Source organism: Podarcis erhardii (genome assembly GCF_964252035.2).
Source record: "Podarcis erhardii genome assembly, chromosome: 2".
NCBI lineage: Eukaryota > Metazoa > Chordata > Lepidosauria > Squamata > Lacertidae > Podarcis > Podarcis erhardii.
Genome location: NC_138498.1, coordinates 29,870,658 through 29,891,975, shown reverse-complemented (window position 1 = coordinate 29,891,975; position 21,318 = coordinate 29,870,658). Strand labels below are relative to the sequence as shown.

General features: G+C 42.6%; 1 protein-coding gene across 5 annotated transcripts in view; it reads left to right on the top strand.

The window, feature by feature from the left end:
• Positions 1-21,318, top strand: part of BAIAP2 (BAR/IMD domain containing adaptor protein 2) — a 146,519-nt gene that overhangs the window by 33,186 nt on the left and 92,015 nt on the right. For all 5 annotated transcript variants that reach the window (XR_014153302.1, XM_081849736.1, XM_081849739.1 and 2 more), the window contains exons 2-3: positions 2,002-2,077; positions 11,532-11,618. Coding sequence is in view for 4 of the 5 variants with exons in the window: in XM_081849736.1 (XP_081705862.1) it covers positions 2,002-2,077; positions 11,532-11,618 (163 nt within the window). In the remaining variant the exon portion in view is untranslated. The remainder of the gene's footprint in view (positions 1-2,001; positions 2,078-11,531; positions 11,619-21,318) is intronic.

Here is a 21,318-nt window from a genome sequence, read left to right as displayed (position 1 = left end):
GCAAGACCTATTGGAGATGAGTTACTGTGCTCATTATGCCTGGCCACTCTTGTGTCAATTGTGTTTTGTTAATAGAGAGTTAGCTCCAACTTGCACAGTGTGATTTACTGCTGGCTCGCTCCTGATATCTTACCAGGGGTCAGTCTCAGTTTCTTGGCCCTCATCCATCTCGTTACTGCCTTCAGGCCCTGGACCTGCTTCTTCACAGCATGACCTGATTCTGATGGCATGGAGGAATAGAGCTAGATTGTCTCCCAGGTATTTTGTCAGGACTTAAGGTATACATTAAAATGTATCTCCAGTTAGACCACATGACATAACTCCAACTGTCTTTGGTCATGATGGAATGGCGGTGACTTTTATGCAGAGTGGCCTTATTATTAATGCAGCCACATTGTTTTCCTTCCAGACTCCCACTTCCATTAGCTCCTGCCAGAATGGCCATTGGTTAGGGATGATGGGAATTATAGTTCAACAACATCTGAAGGGCACCACATTGGCCAGTCATGAAATGCATTGTTACTTTGTAGTTGGTGCATGGAGCTTAATCCTGAAGCCTTTTAGAACTTCTTGTCTCTGCTGATACTGTTTTTAATTACTGTTTGTATATTGCTGTCTTAACTTTGAATTGTATTTATTGCTTTTATTGACTGTTCTGCAGCTTTCCTGGAGAGCATCTTAATTCAGAAAGGGAGGGTATGAATTGTTATCCTTAAACTTAAACGAGTTCTCCAACTGTTAAATGGCACCTTTAAACCAAAATGTATGAACTCTTCTGCTTGGCACACTATGTAATTCTCATTAGACACTGTTGCCCTGCATTTTCTAGCCTGGCCAAACATAGTAGTAGTGAATGTGTTTCTCCTTGTCTGTTTTTACAAGAATAAAATGAGCTAAAGAAGCTGGTGGATGGAAAAACCATTTTCTTAAAAGGGCTCAAACTAAATGTGAAGGCAGATCTCAGGGATGGGTTATTTTGAAATGAACCAGAAAGGCCTGTGTGTGGTTGATCTTACTCTCACATGTTCTCTGTCTCTCTCACATATCCATTAGGAGTAAATATGTAATTAAATAAATTGCATTGTTCGTATATTTACAGTAAATGGTAACAGTTCCACATGTATAACAAGGTGTTAAAAACTGAAATCCCAGCATGCTGACACCGCCTACTAGACAGAAAGGGTTAAAAAATTGCTAAGTCGAATGCTTTAATTGCCTATAAAGAATCTCTGTCAGGAAGCCGGTGATGACTATAAAAGAAAAAATGAAGGTTCCTCAATTATTCTTTCTCATCATGAGGTGCTAAATACAGAAGCAGGCTTCTGCCTTGCAGTGCTTTGCCCATCCAGGGCCCTTGTTTTGGACTGGAACTTGCAGGCATGGTTTAAATGTATAAAATATATAGCAATGTTAGCCAGTCCCCTGCACAATGTTCTGTAGGAGAACTGAGGCGAATGTATATAACGAATACAAATAAACACATTTCTAAGTCTGGCCAAATTTAAGTTTGCTATTACTGTCAATGTTTTTCCTTGCTTTGTGTCTACAGATTGAAGAGTTAGTGCCCAATTGCCAGCTGTTCTAATCCTACATCTTCTGATTTTCTTCTTCTGCTGCTGCTTCCTTATGCTGGTTTATGGTTCATTTTGTTTATGCCCTGGCAAAATAGTCATACAGGAGGGAGCTTTGTGGTGTCTGGAATTCCTCTCGTACATAACTGCTGACTTAGAATCCTGGACCGAATTGTAAAAATGCATCCTTGCCTTGTAAAATGTCGTTTGACTTGTTGGCTTGTGTTGTCTCTGTCACATGGCGTGTGTTGCGTGTCTGTGGGAAGATTCTGTTTCCGAGGCTGTATTTCGTAGGATAGTGTGACTCAGCCTCTCTCTTGTCTTCACACATGTGTACACAAGGAGTACAAGAACACTTTTAGTGGCTTTCTCAGCAGAGTGTTTGAATTGCTAATGCATTGTTTGTTTGTGTGTTTTTCTTTCTTTGTAGACTATAATGGAGCAGTTCAACCCCAGCCTCCGGAACTTCATTTCCATGGGGAAGAACTATGAAAAAGCCTTGGCAGGTAAGCAAAGTGTAATTGTGCATGTTGTTGTCATGGCTGTGGCATCGGGTGGTAGCAGAGGTGGGGGGGGGGAGAATGGCAAAATCTTGTTCGCTGAGGTTGGCATTGCTCTTGAAGTTTAGAAAATATGTCAGGAAATGCTCTAGTCTGCCAAAGGCAGCCTGCAAAGCAGCTCTTTGAATTAAGACACAAGCGCATTATCGTTCTATGACATGTGAAGCATGAAGGGCTGTCACAAGGCGCACTGCTTAAGAAGCTGTGACATGAAACATCTTCCTTACAATGATGAGCCAGATACAGGCTGCTGATTTACTGACAACTAGATGATAAACACAACTTGTGATTCCACCCCTCCTCCCGTCTCAAATAGCCTCTTTGGATTGCCTAAATAATAATAATAATAAAAATCTTCAAACCTATCTTTAATAGCAAAGAGGTTCCAGCACTACACTTCACAGTGTAGATGTATGTTTCAAAGCTGCATTAGCAAATCCCAAATGAGTAAACAAAAAAAGTTTGACAATTATCAACCACTCTCAAATGTCCCCTTTGGGGGCAAGGTACTTTGAGAGGGAGGTGGTGGTCGAGCTTCAAGCATGCTTGAAAGTAGCTGAATATCCAGATCAATCTGAATCTGACTTCAGGCCCAGCCATTGCATCAAAACTGCTTTGGTTTCCCTGGTGCTTGACTTGTGTCGGGAGAGAGATGAAGGGAGTCAAACTCTGCTCATTATTCTTCATCTGCCTGCAGCTTTTGATAATTTGGACCTCAGTACTCTCTTGGACACGGGACGCAGGTGGCGCTGTGGGTAAATCCTCAGTGCCTAGGGCTTGCCGATCTCACGGTCGGCGGTTCGAATCCCCGCAGCAGGGTGAGCTCCCGCCTGCGGTCCCAGCTCCTGCCCACCTAGCAGTTCGAAAGCACCCCTAAAAAGTGCAAGTAGATAAATAGGTACCGCTTTCTAGAGGGAAGGTAAACGGCGTTTCCGTGTGCTGCGCTGGTGCCGGCTCGCCAGAGCAGCTTCGTCACGTTGGCCACGTGACCCGGAAGTGTCTCCGGACAGCGCTGGCCCCCGGCCTCTTAAGTGAGATGGGCGCACAACCCTAGAGTCGGACACGACTGGCCTTCGGGCAGGGGTACCTTTACCTTTACCTTTTTACTCTCCTGGACAGACCCCAAGTGGTGGTGGTGGTGGGGCACCATTTTGTGATGGTTTTTGATTTGGGAGTTTTGTTCCATAGAATTACATTGTGCCATGGGCACTGACCTGTGCCATGCTTCAGGGGTGCATTCTACCCCCATTCTCTTTTAATATTCATATGTAGCTGTTGGGGAGGTAACATCTGTTCTGGAGTAAGGTGTCATTAACACATGGATGACATCCAGCTCTATCTCTCCATACCTTCTTATTGGAAGGCTGGTGCTCAATGGGCTGGGTGTTGATGAGGAAATTGACATTGAATCCAGACAAGATGGAGGTGTTGTGTTCCTGAGCACAGAAAATGGGGTTGCAGCCTGTTTTGGATGGGATTGCACTTCCCTTGAAGGAGTAGATCTGCAGGAAATACTCCTGGCTTCAATATTGTCACCACAGGCTCAGGTGGCCTTGGTGACTAGGAATGCCTGTTTCCAGCTCTGGCTGGTTTACCAACTACAGTCCTGTTTGGACTTGGCCACTGTAACCTCCAGATTGGATTACTGCAGTACATTCTACTTGGGGGCTGCCCTTAAAGACTCTTTGGAGACTGGCTGCCTCATTCTGGACCAGTTGCAATCTGGTATGACTGCAAAGAGTCATATCACGCCTGACCTGAAGCACCTGTAAAAAAGGTAAAGGGACCCCTGACCATTAGGTCCAGTCGTGACTGACTCTGGGGTTGCGGTGCTCATCTCGCTTTATTGGCTGAGGGAGCCATTGTACAGCTTCCGGGTCATGTGGCCAGCATGAATAAGCCGCTTCTGGTGAACCAGAGCAGCGCACGGAAATGCCGTTTACCTTCCCACTGGAAGGTATTTGCACTTTGACGTGCTTTTGAACTGCTAGGTTGGCAGGAGCAGGGACCGAGTAACGGGAGCTCACCCCGTTGCGGGGATTCAAACCGCCGACCTTCTGATCGGCAAGTCCCAGAAGCACCTGTACTGGTTTGCCTATTTGTGTTTACATTAATGTATAAAGCTGTAAAAGACCTGGGGTCCCAAATAGCTGAAGAAACTTCTCCTATATCCACCATTTTGGGTATCAAGATGGGTGGAGGAGCACTTGTTGGTAATGCTGCCATCCCCGGAGGTGTATGTGGCAGCTCAAAAATTGTGGAATTCTCAGCCCATAGTGAGAGTCTGGCACTGACATTACATCTTTTGTTGGCTACGCCTGTTTACTCTGACCTTTGGAAGCGGAGTATGAATTTTTAGTTGTCTTCCCCATAAATTTTGCTATTAGTTGCATCTATTTCGTGGTTTTATTTTATAGACTGTATTTTAGTTAATGTAACCTGTGCTTGGGACGCGGGTGGCGCTGTGGGTAAAACCTCAGCGCCTAGGACTTGCCGATCGTATGGTCGGCGGTTCGAATCCCCATGGTGGGGTGAGCTCCCGTCGTTCGGTCCCAGCTCCTGCCCACCTAGCAGTTCGAAAGCACTCTTAAGTGCAAGTAGATAAATAGGTACCGCTTTATAGTGGGAAGGTAAACGGCGTTTCCGTGTGCTGCGCTGGTGCAGGCTCGCCAGAGCAGCGATGTCACACTGGCCACGTGACCCGGAAGTGTCTGCGGACAGCGCTGGCCCCCGGCCTCTTAAACGAGATGGGCGCGCAACCCTAGAGTCGGACACGACTGGCCCATACGGGCAGGGGTACCTTTACCTTTTTAACCTGTGCTTGGATGAGTAAAGAATTGGAAAATAAATAAATAATAGAAAGTAGAGCATTCCAATTTTTAGACAAAGGCTTTCAACCAGTTTAGTTAATTCTAAAACTATAATTAGGGCATTTGAATCCCATTGACTTAAGTGTCTACTTAGCAGCCTATCTGTATGCAGATGTAACTGTGGCATGAGCTTTTGTAGGCAAGATCCTGATTCATCAACCGTATCTTACAAAGTTGACTCTTTAAAGCCAATGCCTTAATTCAAACAGTCGAGTCTTTAAGAGGTCACAGGATTCTTCCATCCAACACAGAATAACACAATTAAGAACCACTTTTAAGTCATACAATAGGCAGCAAAAGAAACCCCCACCAGGTTTTCTTCCACATTTACATTTCACAGGGAACTGCAGCCAATCCCACCTGCATTCTGAGTGTATCTGTATGACACACTGGTTCTTCCAAGCACCTGTCCGTCACATTCAGATTGTACGTTTTTAATTGAACAATGAAAAAATGTTAAGGGCAAAACCAGTTATGTGAAGTGGTATTTTTCTCATGGACGATGTTTTTTTTTTAACCTTCTGCTCGGCAATTTGCCCAAAAGTTAGTAGATTTGTAGGTGCTGTCGTGCTCCTAATATGCCTGGTTTCCTGCCCTGGCTGCTTCAGCTGGCCCTAGGCAGGTGTGGAAAATCTCCTACATGTTTCGGCCAATGTCATTTGTTCAAACCATACGAGAGTTTGGTCAGCCATGTACATTATTTCTCTTATGTATTTGTGCTGCTAGCTTTTGTGTCCCGTAGTGCAGGTAGGCTACTTTCATCCCTCCCACCCCCAGGGACTTGAGCTAGCAAGCAGAACTTAATTGCTTCTTGCTTTTTTGTAGTTGCTAACACCTGAACCTCAATAAAGCCCTAGGGGAAAGCTTTCCCTGAAAGCCTTTCCCCCCTTTTAGATGGCCTGAGGATCCCTTTGGCAACTTCGCTTACTGACTCTGCCTGCTTGTTTAAGTGCAGCAGCCATTCAGTAACATTCCTGGGATTCCCCCACCACCACCACCTTAAATAAAAAGAATAACTATCTCATGAGTCAGCTTTGTGAGCATTGCATCACTTGAGCAAGACTTAAGGGAAATGTTCTCAAACCAACTGCAGCACATTCTGTACAACATTAGTGCCAGCTTGGCCCTGCGACTGTGGGTGCCCAGGACATGCATGGCCCTGGCACCAAAATTTGTGGGTGCCCGGCCCCTTCAGAGGGGGAATTTTGTGGGTGCTCAGGCACCCAGGGAGTTGGCACCTATGTTGTAGAACATGGAACTGCTTTTCACACGCCTTGCACATGCTTTGGACTGATCTGCCGTCTCCAGTGGCTTCTTAAGGAGAAAAAGAGGTACTGGGTGTCTTTAGCCTGCTTTTGAAATCCAGTGCTACTCAATAAAGAACCAAACTCCACACATTCTCAAGGGTTGCACTCCCTTTCTTATTACCATTTCACAGGTTTCAAGGCTGTGTCCTAGCATTCACAAGAAGCTGGAGGAATGAAGCCCTGGTCGGAATCATGCAATCGTTCTGCTAAAATGGAAGCTTATATTAAGAAGAACCCCACCAACCCCTTGATACGCATTTAATTATCTTGAGGTTGACCCTGAAAAGTTGTTAAAAGGAGATCAAAATGTCACCTAAAGAACGCCGACAGAATTTGAAGTGTAGTGGTTTTCATCAGGGAGTCATGGCCCATAGCTGATTTTACAGCACTGTATAAAATACTTTGAAATATAGCCCAAGTGTTACACACCATGGAATGAATGTAAAGCAACTCCATAGTGGCCCTGTTGGTTTGGGTTAACAGAAAAGTGTTACATACACCCACCCACACCCCAAAATAACATATTTGTAAGGGTAGGATTTGTGTGCCCAACACATAATGGGCTGGTTCAAATCACATGTCATGGTAAACTGTGGTTTTTAGCTTACCATGATTGAGCAGCATTCTACTACATACTGCTGAATTGTTCCCATTTTGCTCTGCTCTGCTTGGAGACGGGAACAACAAACCATGAGTCTTGACTCAGTGTTGCATGCAAACCAGCACTTGTGGTTCGTTTCTCTCCAAACGAAGCATGAGCAGAACCCAAGTTTTGTTCTTGGCTTACCACTCATTGTTTGTTTGAGAGAAACAGACCACAAGAAGTAGTTCATACATAACGCTAAGCTAAATCTTGAGGCTTATTTCTCCTGGCTCCAGGGAGGTTGGAGTAAAACAGGAGCAATTTAGCAGCATTTACCAGCACACACAGCACATTCATATAAACCGTGGCTTATGGTTAAGTGTGAAGAAGCCTAGGGCTTCCATGTGCGCAATGGGACTTCCCTCTCCGCTCTCTGCACCCTGTGCTCTCCTGATATTAGCTATGGAGGATTCAAATTCCAGCTTTTAACCTTAAAAAAAAAATAATATTATGGTTGGGGTGCTCTTTAGCTCACCTGTGATTTTAGTTCTCTGTGATTTGATTATGGCTGAAGTTTACTCCCTATCTGGTTCTAGTTTGTGCTTTGCCTTTTTCTTCTCCTTTTTTTAAAGGGTTGTACTAAATGGCATTATAAGGATTTAATGGTTTAAATTGTTAACATCCTGTTGTTTGTATGTTGCCGAGAGAACCATGGTATGGGGAGACTTAAAACAAAATGACCAAATAAATAATATCATAAATGCAGCTGAAAGCTGTTCTGCTTGGCAGGGGGTTGGACTCGATGGCCCTTGTGGTCTCTTCCAACTCTATGATTCTATGATTCTAAGTGCAAATAGATATTATTATCTGATATGTCTTGCATTTTAAGAGAAAAAAACTCGTTGAAGACTGAAACGCAGAGTGCAAATTTTAAAGTAAATAAAAGGAAATTATGGTAGGTTTAGTAATGTTCTTGTTGCAGAGGCTGTGAATTTGGCATTGAGCAGACACTCAAGAAGAGTTTTTAGCAGTGCATAAATAGGGTGATACATTGGAGCATTTATTTATTAAATTTGTATCCAAGGCAGCATTTATGCTAATAAGAGTGTTGATAAGTACACAATGTCCCTATGTGCACCTGTTAAATGGCGGAGGGTATGTGTTAAGCAATGTATATCTAATGAAGAGGAAGAATAGGAGTAACATGAAAGCATGGTTTACTTTACTATTTACGTAAAACTATATACGGCTAACTGAGAGCTTTGTGAGCTCTTCTTGTAACAGTTAAAGATTACAGACCCTGAGATTTATTGAAGAATTTTCAATAACCTTGTAAAATTTATGTTTCCAGACCTGTTTAGTATTAAAAAAAACCAAACACCAATTACATTTTTAAAAGAGACTAATCGTCTTGGCAACCTTTTAAAAAGACAAAGCATTTTAAGCCCGTGTAGCTACATCAGTGTTTGTTCTTTGTCATTTTAGTCTAAGTTAGATCTGTTGAACTTAGTTGAACCTACTTCTAAGTAGACATGTATACTACTGTTGTGCTGTTGCTGTCTTTCACATTTAGATTTTTGAATTTTATAAAGTGCTGCAACTAAAAGTAGATTTTTAAAAATGGAGGTGCTCAAACTTTCTATCGCCAGGGCCTACTTAAGATGGCTGAAAACTACTGAGGCCCACCAGTTAAAAAATGGAGGCAGAGTTTGACATAACCAGTGGGCAGTTAATAACCTTGCTTTCTGCTGATGTTCAACCCATCTTTGAAAATGGCTAAATTCTTTGCCACAGCATCGTTCCTCAGTCTAAGTGCAGAGACTTGCTCTGGAGTTACCATGACAGCCTTCCCATTTTAGGCAGAATTTGCTGATCCAGCGCAGGGGTCAGCAAACCTTTTCAGCAGGGGGCTGGTCCACTGTCCCTCAGACCTTGTGGGGGACCGGACTGTATTTTTGGGGGGGGGAAATGAACAAATTCCTATGCCCCACAAATAACTCAGAGATGCATTTTAAATAAAAGGACACATTCTACTCATGTAAAAACACGCTGATTCCCGGACTGTCCGCAGGCCGGATTTAGAAGGCGATTGGGCCGCATCCAGCCCCCGGGCCTTAGGTTGCCTACCCATGGTCCAGAGGCTCCCTAAGTGGGGGCAGAGGGAGTCTTTTTCTTTTATATCCCCCCTTCCCACTCCCATATGCTTGTGAGAAACTATTTTTAGTCATCATCTGTGATTTCTTCTCCCCTTCTTCTTTCACACTCGATTTGTACCATATTCAGCCCCCACCAACTTCCAGGTTTCTTTTCTACCTCCTCTATGGTCTGCTTACCTTCACTTATTCCTCCTACAATATCTTTCCTTTCGTACCTCCTCCTTTTCTGTTCCCAGTTTATTTACTATTCATAATTATAATAAATGCTAACCACGTACCTCTCACTTCCTTCATCTCTTCAACATGTCCTCCAGTCCTTTCCCTTTTATAGAAGGGAGACTTTTCTTGCCTCCCTGCTCCAAACTGCTCTTCCCCCAGCCACCCTTAATCACCTTGCAGGTAGTTGCTGGTGCTGGTGTTGGTCCAAGCAAAAGACAATGGCACACCTAGGAGGTACAGGGTGGGCTGTGGCACTAAGGCCCACTTGAAAGTAGCCCAAGACCCACTGGGTTGATCCTGGCACACTCTCTGAGAAATGCCGCTCCAAGACAAGGAAGTGGGGTTAATAAGGTATCCATTCTTGAGAACTAACTCCTGCGATCTGGTTTCGTTTGCTTCAGTTTTTGATAAATGCATTCTATCTGCAGATCTCAACTCTGTAATCTTAAAGGCCATTCCATTTTCTCCCGCTCTCTTGTCTCTTGATCTGTATCCTTATGAAACGCAAGCAGTTTAATCCAGTAGCACTTGCTAGAACATGTAGTTTTGCGGTGTTAAACAAAATCTATGCAATGTGTTCTTGTGATTAAGTGGAACCCCCTTCTTATCTGATTAAAGTGACGTGTGCAATTGGAATGTCAACAAACGAGCTAAAACGCTTGAGCTGCATTTGAAAGTCAAGTGATAGCTGGCTACTTAGTAAGATTTTTGGAGGCTTGATAAGCTAGTACAGTGGTACCTCGGTTTTCGAACGTAATCAGTTCCGGAAGACGGTTCGAGTTCTGAAACGTTAAAAAACTGAAAACTCAACAGCCGACAGCTAGGCCTTAGGATCTTTTACTCAGTGGAAGCCACATGGTATGTTCGACTTCTGGGGCATGTTCGAAAACTTAAGCATTTACTTCCGGGTTTACAGTGTTCAAAACCGAAATGTTTGTCAATGGAGACATTCGAAAACTGAGGTACCACTGTATTGTAAAAGAAGTGTCTTCTCCCAGAATAAAAATTCAGGTTTATACCAAGTTAGTGGTCTATAATCAGAATAACCTTCTCTAATCTTGCAGATTAGCCTGCGAGAAATAATGCAAGATCTTGATGCAGAGCCCATATTTAGGCTTTTGCATCTCTCCACCGTCCCACACCCAACCCCATAAGATTCTTGTGTTGTCCTATCCTGCTCTAAACACGATACCTGTTGCCCAAACTACCACTTTCTATGTTGCGTTCCACATTATTCATGTGTCAAAATTCCCTCCACTCTTTTAAGATCTGAATTAGCTCATGAGAGTTTTATCTGAATTATTATACAATGAAGCTTCTTTCATTTCAGTGACAAAAATTGTTATGTGACACAAGCTGAAAATTTCACCTTGATGTGGTAGTATGTGTCCAAGAAGCTCTTATTGGAGTTTTGAACATTTCAGTATTATGTCATATGGTCAAATCACTCCATAATGCTTGGAGGTTGTTTGGAGTGCAAAATTTGAAGCTCAGCTATAGAAGCTGGCTAGGGAGGGGTTGGACCCTTGGATTACAAAGGAATCAAAGGTGTGCTAAAGGAGGATAAGATTACAGAGAAGCTGAATGAATTATTTGCGTCTGTCTTCACAGTGGAAGATATAAGGCAGATCCCTGTGCCTGAATTAACTTTTGCAGGAAGGAAGTCTGAGGGACTGAAGGAAATAATGACGACAAGAGACTAAGTTCTAGGCAAAATAAAAACTGACAAATTGCCAGGTCCAGGTGGCATCCATCCAAGAGTTCTCAAAGGAGTCAAATATGAAATTGTTGATCTTCTGACCAAAATAAGTTAGCTTGTTCCTAAGACCAGCCTCCATACCTAAGAGCTAGAAGGTAGCCAATGTAATACCAGTTTTTTTTTTTACATAAAAAAAGGGATCCAAGGGTTGGGGTTCCTGGAGATTGCAGACTGGTTAAGTTAACGTCTGTCTTCAGAAAACTGGTTAAAGGTAAAATAACCAAGCATACAGAAGAACAAAGCTTCTCTAAAGCAGAGCCAGCATGGCTTTTGCAAAGCTAAGTCTTGTTTCACTAAGTTATTGGTGTTCTTTGATTCTGCCAGATTTTGGTGACAACACTAGCATTTAGATGGTGCAACAGGACTTGACAGCAGTTTATAGCTGGGAATTCCGTATTTAGCAAGTACATTCAAATAAATGAAACATTTTCTGTTGTGTTATCCCTGAAGCAACAATGGAGGTAAAAACGTACATGGCAATAATATACATGTGTTTCGATTTCTAGGTGTGACTTTTGCAGCAAAAGGATACTTTGATGCTCTGGTTAAAATGGGAGAATTGGCCAGCGAAAGCCAAGGATCTAAGGAACTAGGTAAGTCAAGTACCACACTCACTGCTGCCATGTGGCTCTCAAAGGTTTAGCCAACTGTCAACACTGCCCTTGGGCTGAAAAAAGGTAGCCACTTTGGTTAAAAGCTTGAGATGATGTTTGCTAAAAAGGGAAGGATGAACTCACAGCACCTCTTTGTCTTCTCTAGGAAAAGAGCAGCCCTCATTATTCATAAGGGGTGAGAGGAGTTCTAAAATATCCTCAGGTGTTGCCTGTGTATTGCTTAACGTGAGCTGTTACACCCCTTTCTCAAACATGCAGGTTTTGTATTCTTAGGTTACACTCTCCTGTGTTTATTGTCGGAATATAGATTCCGTAAATTATGCTTAAGTGACAGGATGGATGTTTATTTGCACATGAGATGCAAAATACCCTAATTCATTTCCATCTGTTTGAAGTGCATCCTGTTCAAGGCACTAGATATAAGACATTGGCATTTTAGAGTCAGAGGGGTTTTCCCCTCTGATCAGGACCATGATCATTGCAGGAAAAATATAAATGTGTCTGCAAAGGCAACCAAATTTTTGGCTCCACCAGCCAATCATGCTTGACATGACTTGATTGGGCATTCAAATAAAATTCCTTTATTTCACTGAGGCCCTTCTCTAAGGAAGCAGCTTTGGAACCAGGTTAACTGAAACACCTCTTGCACCTGTATGAACTGGCCTTCCCTTGAGATCAGTGCCAGAGGCCCTGCTTGCTGATGCACATTTCTTAAGTTCAGTTAGACTGGTGAGCAGTTTGGACAACATGCCAGTTAAGCATCTTTAATCATGGTTTGGTGTAGCGTTTGAGTTGAGCTAGTGTGAGCAATCCCCAGTATTTCATAAATGTGTTTACTTTGCCTGAAATATCATAATTGCAGGTGCAGGAATATTTTTTCTCTCTGCAATAAACATTGTTTTATTGGTCTCATGCTGGTGAGTAGATCAAAAATAAAAATCCACTTTATGAAAAACAACAACATGGCAGTACTAGTTGTGGGCTAATATTGGGAGTCTTATGCAGTTTAATTTACGGTCTCTTGCAAAATTTTAAAACTGCTTGTGCAAGCCTTATGATAATACTCTAGTGCTATTATACATACATAATCTCTCCACAACTTGGTTCATAAGCACTCCTCTTTCTTGGAAAAGGAAATGGGGTATTAATTGCCCCCCTAAACGATTTCCTTCATGCTTACCTAATCTAAAGATAGATGAAAGTAGTAGGCTGTCCTTTAACAAGACACATTTTTGCTTGTAGAGAAGTTTTAGCCTTCACTGCTGCAGAGTTAATCACAGAACTTACGCTAACGCCCTAACTTTGGTGGAACATTTTCCCCTTGAGGTTCAGCTCTCATTAACATCGGCTGTCATTTGGCACCAGCTGTAGACCTTCCTCTTCTGTCCAGCCTGTGGGTGAAGAGATCTTTGGCTTAGGCTAGGCAATTATAGTTCTTATTCTGATGAGAGTATTTGATGACTTGTTGTATTGTGCTTTTATGTTTGTATATTTAAAATACTGTCATCCGCCCTGAGGTCTTTTGACAAACAGTGGTATATACATTATTTTTTAAAATAGCCAAAGTGCCCCCCGCCATTGCTTAAGCAATGACAACTCTGTCAGTTCCTGGGAACTGCAGGGTCACCTGTGAATAATAAACACTTAGGTTTTATTTCTGGGGAAGTGGCGCTTCTGATGGGCTGCCACAATAACACCTCTATGTTCCTTGCGATGTATAGATGTGGGGAAAATCTGTTTTTGGTTCTCTGTGAGTGTTACTTTTGATACATAGGTGGGACTCAGACAAATGCTAATAAAACACAGGGCCTGAATAGCCTGCTACCTGTGCATACTACACAGAGATGTTTTTTTGGAAATGCAAGCATGTATCAGGACATGGCAGTTTCACACAAGCCCTGAAAAGTCAGACATCTTGCTAGATGTTTTGCTGTTCCAAGTAAATTCTTGTCAGCGTAATGAGAGTTTGTTTGGGTTTCTCTGAAGCCTTTCTAATCCCCATCAAGCAACCACCCACGTTTTAATTCCTTCCTTTTTGCTCCGTTTCCAAATTCCCCCTCCCCAATCAGTCTTAAGTAAATGTGCACAGCCTGCATGATTTGTACTGTAAAAGTAACAACACAGCCTTCTGGCTCCAATAAACTCTGGTTTGCTGAGTATTTGAGGAATCATCCTGAAGTGAAGGCTGTTAGGACTCTAAAAGTCTTTCCAAAACCTTAGCTAATCTGATATTCATACAATGTGCTCTATTTTGCCCCAAGTCAACAGCTCACTTGGGTTCAATCGCAGCCATGTGCACATAGACAGCATCCCCAGCACAGAGCAACAGAGCCAATGTTGTTGTCATCTTGCCCTGAAGGAGCCCTTTATCTACTTAAATACACCCAGTAGAGAAAAATGCCAGTTCTGTGTCCTTTTGTGCTTGCCTTTTTATATGGAGTAAAGAATCTAAGTGTGTTGCTCTTTTCTGCCTTGAAGAAATCTGAGAGATAATGCATGGCTTGCCATTAGTTGCAGATCCTTGAAGGAACAGCGGATTTTACATTTTGCTCCGAGGCATAGCTGTAGAATTTGGGATGCTAGCTAGCTAGCTGCAGATGATGATGATGATGATGATGATGATGATGATGATGATTTGCATGGTTCTGAAGTGCCGTGCTTGCTTAGGTTTGCATTCCTTCCAGCATACTTAAACATGTCAGACATTGTGCATGCTGAACTATTCTTGGGTTGTTGTTTTTTTGAGATTTTATTTAATATGGCTGCAATCCTTTGCCCACTTTGGAAGTAAGGATGCAGCAAAACCCCTGTATAACCTCCTTGCATATGAAAGACTGTGGATGTGTACCAGTCTTGTTTAATATATTAAGCTTTGAGATTGGTAAGTGATCTTGAAATACATTAGGGCCACAGTGACTATAGAAATTCCTACAGAAAGCCTACTTAGTTCAAGTGATTAGTCCTACTCATGTTGCTGCAAGTCAAGAGAGTAACATATCAAGCTTGTGAATTGATGGACTCAAGACACCCAACTTAATAAGTGCAATTTCTGTATTTAGAAAAATGTTGCGAAAAAATGCACATAGCTTCAGTAACTTAACCACTTTGTAGATTGTGTGTTTCCTGTTGCAGAACTTGTGGAACCCATCCTCTCCAAATTAAAGAAAATAAAATGTTCATTCCTGCCATGGTTCAGCATTGTGGGTGAAATCCAAATGTGAAAGACTTTACAACTATCTACTACCATGGATTTAACCTCCACCCCCAATCAAGTGTGGGACCATAGTACATTGTGGTTGTATTCACACATAATACTAAACCATTGTGTAGAATTATGAGGACAGCAAATTTAGGCTTTGGTTTCTCCTGTCCTTCCTCTGGCACGTTGTGAGGATGAGTGTTTGGAAGTTTTCGTTTCAATTTAAGATTTACGACAGCTGCTTGTAATATCAGAAGCTGAACATTCTGGTTAATCTTAACTATGGTTTGTTGAAACAAGGCGACTTCAAAGCCTAGTTAATTAACCAGAGTTCAAGATTAATCAACGTTTAAGGATTTGGATGTAATACCAAACTGTGGTTAATCTAAAACAGAAGCATTGGAGAAACAGAAATGGGGAAAACCCATGAATCCAAGGCTCACCTTGGTCTTCGCCTTATAGCAATTGATCAAGGCCACTCTTTCTGCTTTGTGTTATGGGCCCTCTTTGGCTGGATAAGGATCTTGCTCACCACCAGGGAAATGATCCATGTTGCATTTGGCTCTGTGGTAGCTCCATGTGACACAAGCATAGTTCGGGGTTGATCACTTGGTGGCAATCAAGTCCAGCTGGTGCTAGTGGCCTCACCTTGGATGTCTCCAGGACACTCACTGTTTTGCCTTAGTAGAGAAGAATGTGTTCACGATGTAGAGGTTGTGAAGAGTACAGTTCAAGCAGCTTTTGCCCATTCTTGTTCATGCTGCCAATACCAAAGTGGCCTGCGCAGTTGTCCTATGTGTGATGATCGTCCCCAGCTCTGGTACTGAAATCTCTGGCGGGAAGAATTGTCCGCAGGCTGGGACCCTCCTGACAGCTTGGTCTAGTTCTGCGTAGAACTGGTCTTTGATATGTATATACAGTATTGTGTTCCTATAATAACTCACTTCTTCCTAGTTTCATCTTGGTTTCAAATGCATATGATTCCTTGCATTCCTTGTCAGTTATATCTATTTTTTGGGAGGGGGCAAGAGACTATAATTCTGTGAAATTTGACAACTACTAAACTGTTCTTCTACAGAATACTTGCAACTGGGAAGAATGGGAGGGTGGCTTTTACTGAGCTGTAAATGGGGTAAACTTGGCTACAGATGCAGTTATTTTTAGTTACTTAAGATAATGGCCTGATTACAAAACATGTCCTTTTAAAATTCCTTAGAGAAATCAGCCCATTGTCTCTTTCCTTTCGTCAAAGTCATGAACTTCATTTGCTATGCTGCACCTCTTAATGTTGATGTTGTTGTCGTTACACAGGTTTGCTTGTTAGGGAGGACAACAGATGGGTGGAAATGTTATAATGCCCACAAGTGAGTACCTGTGCTACAGTGTCGATACTAAATGCCTTGACAAATTCCTGGGAACTGAGTCACTTTGCTTAGGTGGAGCGTCAGAATTCTTTCCCCCTCTTGGTAGTCTCACTTAGCATATTCTGCATCCTGCCACTACTATTACTGAGACAGGACAGGGGTGTGTGTTGATGTGGGGGCAGTTGAAACTACATCTTCAAAGGGAAATCTGGTATTTTCTTAGTTTCAACTTTAACTCCCGCTCCCCACCTTCTGTCTAGGTAAAAATATCTGCACCTGTAAGCCAACCTTGCTCCATTTATAGCTCAGTAAAAGCTCCCTCTCTATTCTTCTTCTTGGCTACTGCAGGGACATGGAGATTTATTCAGAATAGACTTCCACTTTCCCTTCTGGCCTTTTAGGAGGTGCCTTTCACTTCCATTACAATTTTCCAAGCAGATCATACAAATTGAAGAAATTGAGATGTATGAAGAAAACAATTGACAGTGACTCTGTGGGGGTTTTTGGGGGGGGGTTGGAGAGTGGGGAACACTTAGGGCTCATCCAGACTTCTACTTGTCCTGCAGCTTTCACCCAGGAAAACCCGCTCTTTAGCGCTGAATTGAACCAAACGTCAATTGGGTTTTCTGACAATTGATGTTTGCTCTGATGCAGTGGTAAAGATTGTCCCCCGTCCTGTCCCCCCAGGGAAAGTGTTGGAGCAAACAGGAAACTGCTTGGATCCATGACTTGGAGGAGATGATTTGTTTAATACTGCTGATATCATATGAAGAGAGAAAATGGCTGGATTTAAGTTGGACAAAAGGGTATCCTCAGTTGAGGAAGTGGGGCAAAGAAGAGGACAAATGCCCAAGGATGGTTCTATCTCCCCACCCCACCCCAATTTTTTTTGAATGAATATCTAAGTTAAGAGAAGAGGAAAACTAAGATAAGATTTGGTGGTCCAACCTACTGGCAGAAGTGTCAAAAACAAAAACAAAACAAGAGCAGAGCTCCAAGCAAAACAAAACAAAGTTGTACTTGGCTGAGATCTGGGAGCATGATCTGGGTGGCTCCCTGCTAACCCAGTTGGGTCCTCCCAGGTAACTAGCTTCAGCACCACCACAGACGGCCAGCTGTGTGTGTCATGGCCATCCATAAAAATTCCGCTTTCCTTGCTAGGAAACAAGTCTGCAATAGGTATATCAGAACTGTCCAGACTGTACCTCCCTCCAAGTCAGTTTTTGCATTTTCAGCTTGAAATGTGTGGCAGCTGCTTGTTAGTGCTGTGGATGGCAATACTAAAAGTTGCTGAAGCCTACATGTTCAGGAAGCTTTGCTATGGTTTCCTACTCTAAAAGTTCCTTTGGGGAAGAAACATTTGAAGGCAGCTCTCTCAGATGTGAAATTTAATGCAAAGGTTCACTGCCAAACTCTCTTTTCTGGCAGTACTCCTGTCTCTTTTTCACAGTTGTGACACAGGCAAATTGAACAGGTAAAAGCCCTTTTCTGGCATCCTGATGCTACAGCTAAAATTTTATTGGTTGAATTCCTTGCATTTAAAAAATACAAACAGATTGGGTAGCTGGTGGAAGTTGGCTGGTCTACATATTTAGTGTCTAAGAAGTATCTCGGGTGAGTGGGAAGGGAGGGTGTACAGTCCCTACATTTCTGAGCAGGCTGCAGGTAGAGGGGAAACTCAAAAATAATTTCAGCATAAAAGGATTAGCTAAATTCTGGTGGGTTTCAATTTTATCTACAAGAATGCTGACATTCATTTGGAAAGGAGTTAATATGAAATGTCAGCATGCATTTGCTTCTGGCAAACATTCAGCATAAAAGTTATGGCATATTAAGCTCGCTGCAGAAACTTCCTGCATGCTCCTTTTTTACCTAGGTAGGTCCAGGTTGAATCAAGGGTGTAAAAACCCTCCTGAACCCCTCAAACTTAGAAAGATCAGGAGATGTGAAACTGTTGGGCGACTATTTTAGCAGTAGTTGTGCAAATATTTTACCTATCGCTTTTTTGTGATAGATGCTGCACGGCAGCTTGTGTAGAGAGAGCAGTTCCTTCTGAGCATGGAAAAACTTACATGGTGCCTGTCATTGCCTTTGACCCAGATTGGAAGCCCTTTTGTAAGCGCTTCTTTTGAATCCTCCTCCGGGGGGATTAATAAATCTCTTAATTGGATTTGTACTTGTCTCAGGTATCTGCTTTCTGTGGCAGCAGGAACAGTGTGGTGATAAACACGGTGAATGCGTAAAGGTCATTTGTCTGAGTAAGGGAGTTAATATGACAACAGATGTATAACAGACTAGGGACATGTGCTTATTTGAGCGGACTAATGTCGATTACAGTGACCTGTGTTACGCTGTTCAGAAATTGCCAAACAGATAAATTTGCATTCCCATCTCAGAATTACACACAAGGGAAGCCAAGTCTTGGGGAAAACTGCTTATCTTCTTGTTCAAAAGGTAGCTAACATTAGAAGTGTTTCAGGAGCTGAAAGGCTGCAGCTGGCTAGCAATTTTCTACATGTGTAACTTGCATACGATTCCAGCGAATGTGGCAAATGCCATGAAAGAGAGCTGGGAAGTCACATCGCGTTCTGTTACGTGGCTTTGAAATTCTTTGTTCCGGAGGTGGAAAGACAGACAAGAGACTCTTATCAAAGATCTGGTTCACACATACAAACCCATAAGCTTAGGTTCCCTATACAGTCCCTCCCATAGGCAAAACCCCTCTGTGAACCTGCCTGTCTATTTGATGCTGGAAAGATGAAACAGTCTACCCTAAGACCTCTGTTAAAGGAAGTGGGAGGAGACAATGGTTAAGTGTTGGAAAGTTTTGATGAGACGGTATAATCAACCAGCATTTTGTATATTCCAGTAAAATACCACAGGATTCTCGGAGGAGAGCGCGTTGCAGAAAAATGTATTTTATAGCAGTGCACTCAGGTAGGGTTAGATTGCCAGCCGCTGTGTGATGTGCCATCTGCTCCTGCCAGGACGTGTGCAGGCATTAATCTGAATTAGATCTGGATTAAAGGCCCCATGCGGAGTCCATCATTGGAAACATGTACCGTATTTTTCCGTGTATAAGACTCCCCCTATTTTGGGGGACTTGAAATTAAGAAAATGGGGGTGGGGTGGAGTTGCCAAGAGTTGTTAAGCTTTTTTGGGGGATGATTGCTCAGAGTTGTTGAGCTTTTTTTGGTGGGGGTTGCCTAAAATCACTCACCCACCTGATCAACGCTGACAGTACCACGTGCTACCAAAGCCACCAATTGCCTGCTCACTGCCAGCAGCTGCCAATTGCCCGCCCAGTTGCCACAGCGCCAGCCTATCTACATCAGCCCTTGCCACAGCAACCAATCACACACCCTATTGTCGCTGACAATCTCCTGCTCGCTGCAGCAACCAATCCCCAGTCTACTCTCTGCACTCTCCGTATATAAGACGACCCCAAACTTTATACAGTGGTACCTCAGGTTACAGACGCTTCAGGTTACAGACTCTGCTAATCCAGAAATAGTACCTTGGGTTAAGAACTTTGCTTCAGGATGAGAACAGAAATCACACGATGGTGGTGTGGCGGCAGTGGGAGGCCCCATTAGCTAAAGTGGTACCTCAGGTTAAGAACAGTTTCAGGTTAAGAACAGACCTCCAGAACGAATTAAGTTCTTAACCTGAGGTACCACTGTATATAATTTATTAAAATATAAACGTCTTATACACAGAAAAATACGGTACTCTTAATAGAGAAGGAATGCCCTTGCCACAAAACTAACTTCAAGCTGCGTTCTGGGACAACTTCCCCGACCCCCTTTTAGCTTGTCACTATAGGGACATATGACTCTTCCCTCTTATTGCATCATATCAAAGTAAACATTTATATGCACAAGTGAAAACAGTGGCTTCCATACAAAGCTATGCATTTGCAAACTAGTGTACAATCAACACGTACCCCACAGTTAATAGTCAGCTCCTGATCGAAAAGCAATAAAGATTGTCATTTTTTCAGTGTATGTAATCAGAGGTTTCTGTTTCGGTTGAGGGTCTTGGTTGAGCTAGTCTCTCCTCTTTGTTGTATCACCTCTGCACAATGCTGGCAGGGAAACAAACAAGAAGGTGAGGAAAGAGAAATTGAAGAATCCTAAAGTAACTTGAGAGCTGGAATATTGAAGATGCAGCGCTTTCACCTTGCTCAGAAGGCAACTCTGTGTTTTAAGAATCTGCGTGACTCCTAGATGGGTAGCTACAGCTTCTCCCATCCAATAGTTCGGAAGGAAGTCAAGGAATAGCTGTGGTTCTGGGAAAACACAACAGGTGAAGAAGCTTTGTCTTTTTTTTAAAGAAACTTAGTTCCTGACACTGAAGACTTAATTGGCAGGTTCTGAGAATATTTGCTCTGAGTTGTTTGGATTCAACAAAACTGCTTTTGTTGAATGCATCAACTGCTTTTTGAATTTAAAGCACACCAAGCTCCTACTTACCTACATTTCAAAATGCTGCTATGATTCATTTATAACTGCTTGGAATTGTAAAAATGAAAAGTGGCCTAGAAATATTTTAAAATTAAATTAAACAAGGTGATTACTGCTAGAGATAACCTGCAAAACAGAAGGAGTTGTTTTAGTAAAATTTATCTAGACAGCTTAGGTTTGAAGCAAATAGTATTGATCACATCTTGGAAGGGGTTAGTCATGGAAACTTCTCTTTGGATTGAATGTTCCCTGCCTTTTCTTCTTGTTATGAAACTAGCTGTACATGGGTGGCACTATACAAATAATAACTCATGGATTAGTTCTAAGGAGTGCCTGGGATCTGGTGTCAAGTGTTGACAAACCACCTGGAAACAGTGACAGAGACACTATCAAAATATGCATGCGAGTGGGAAATCGCCCTGAGAATTCAACAATAGCTGGGCACTGCCAGCCGTAGAATCCTTTTTATAATAACCGTTGTTTTGAAGACAAACTCTAAAAGTTAAATTTCTCAACTGCAGACAAAGCCTCTGTTTCTATTTAGTTAAAAGTCCTACGATTGAAAGTACGGTTGAAAAGGCGACACCCAGCCTTCTGTCAACAAATGTATTGTTCCTGAATAGGTTTTGAATGTGTATGATAGAGATTGT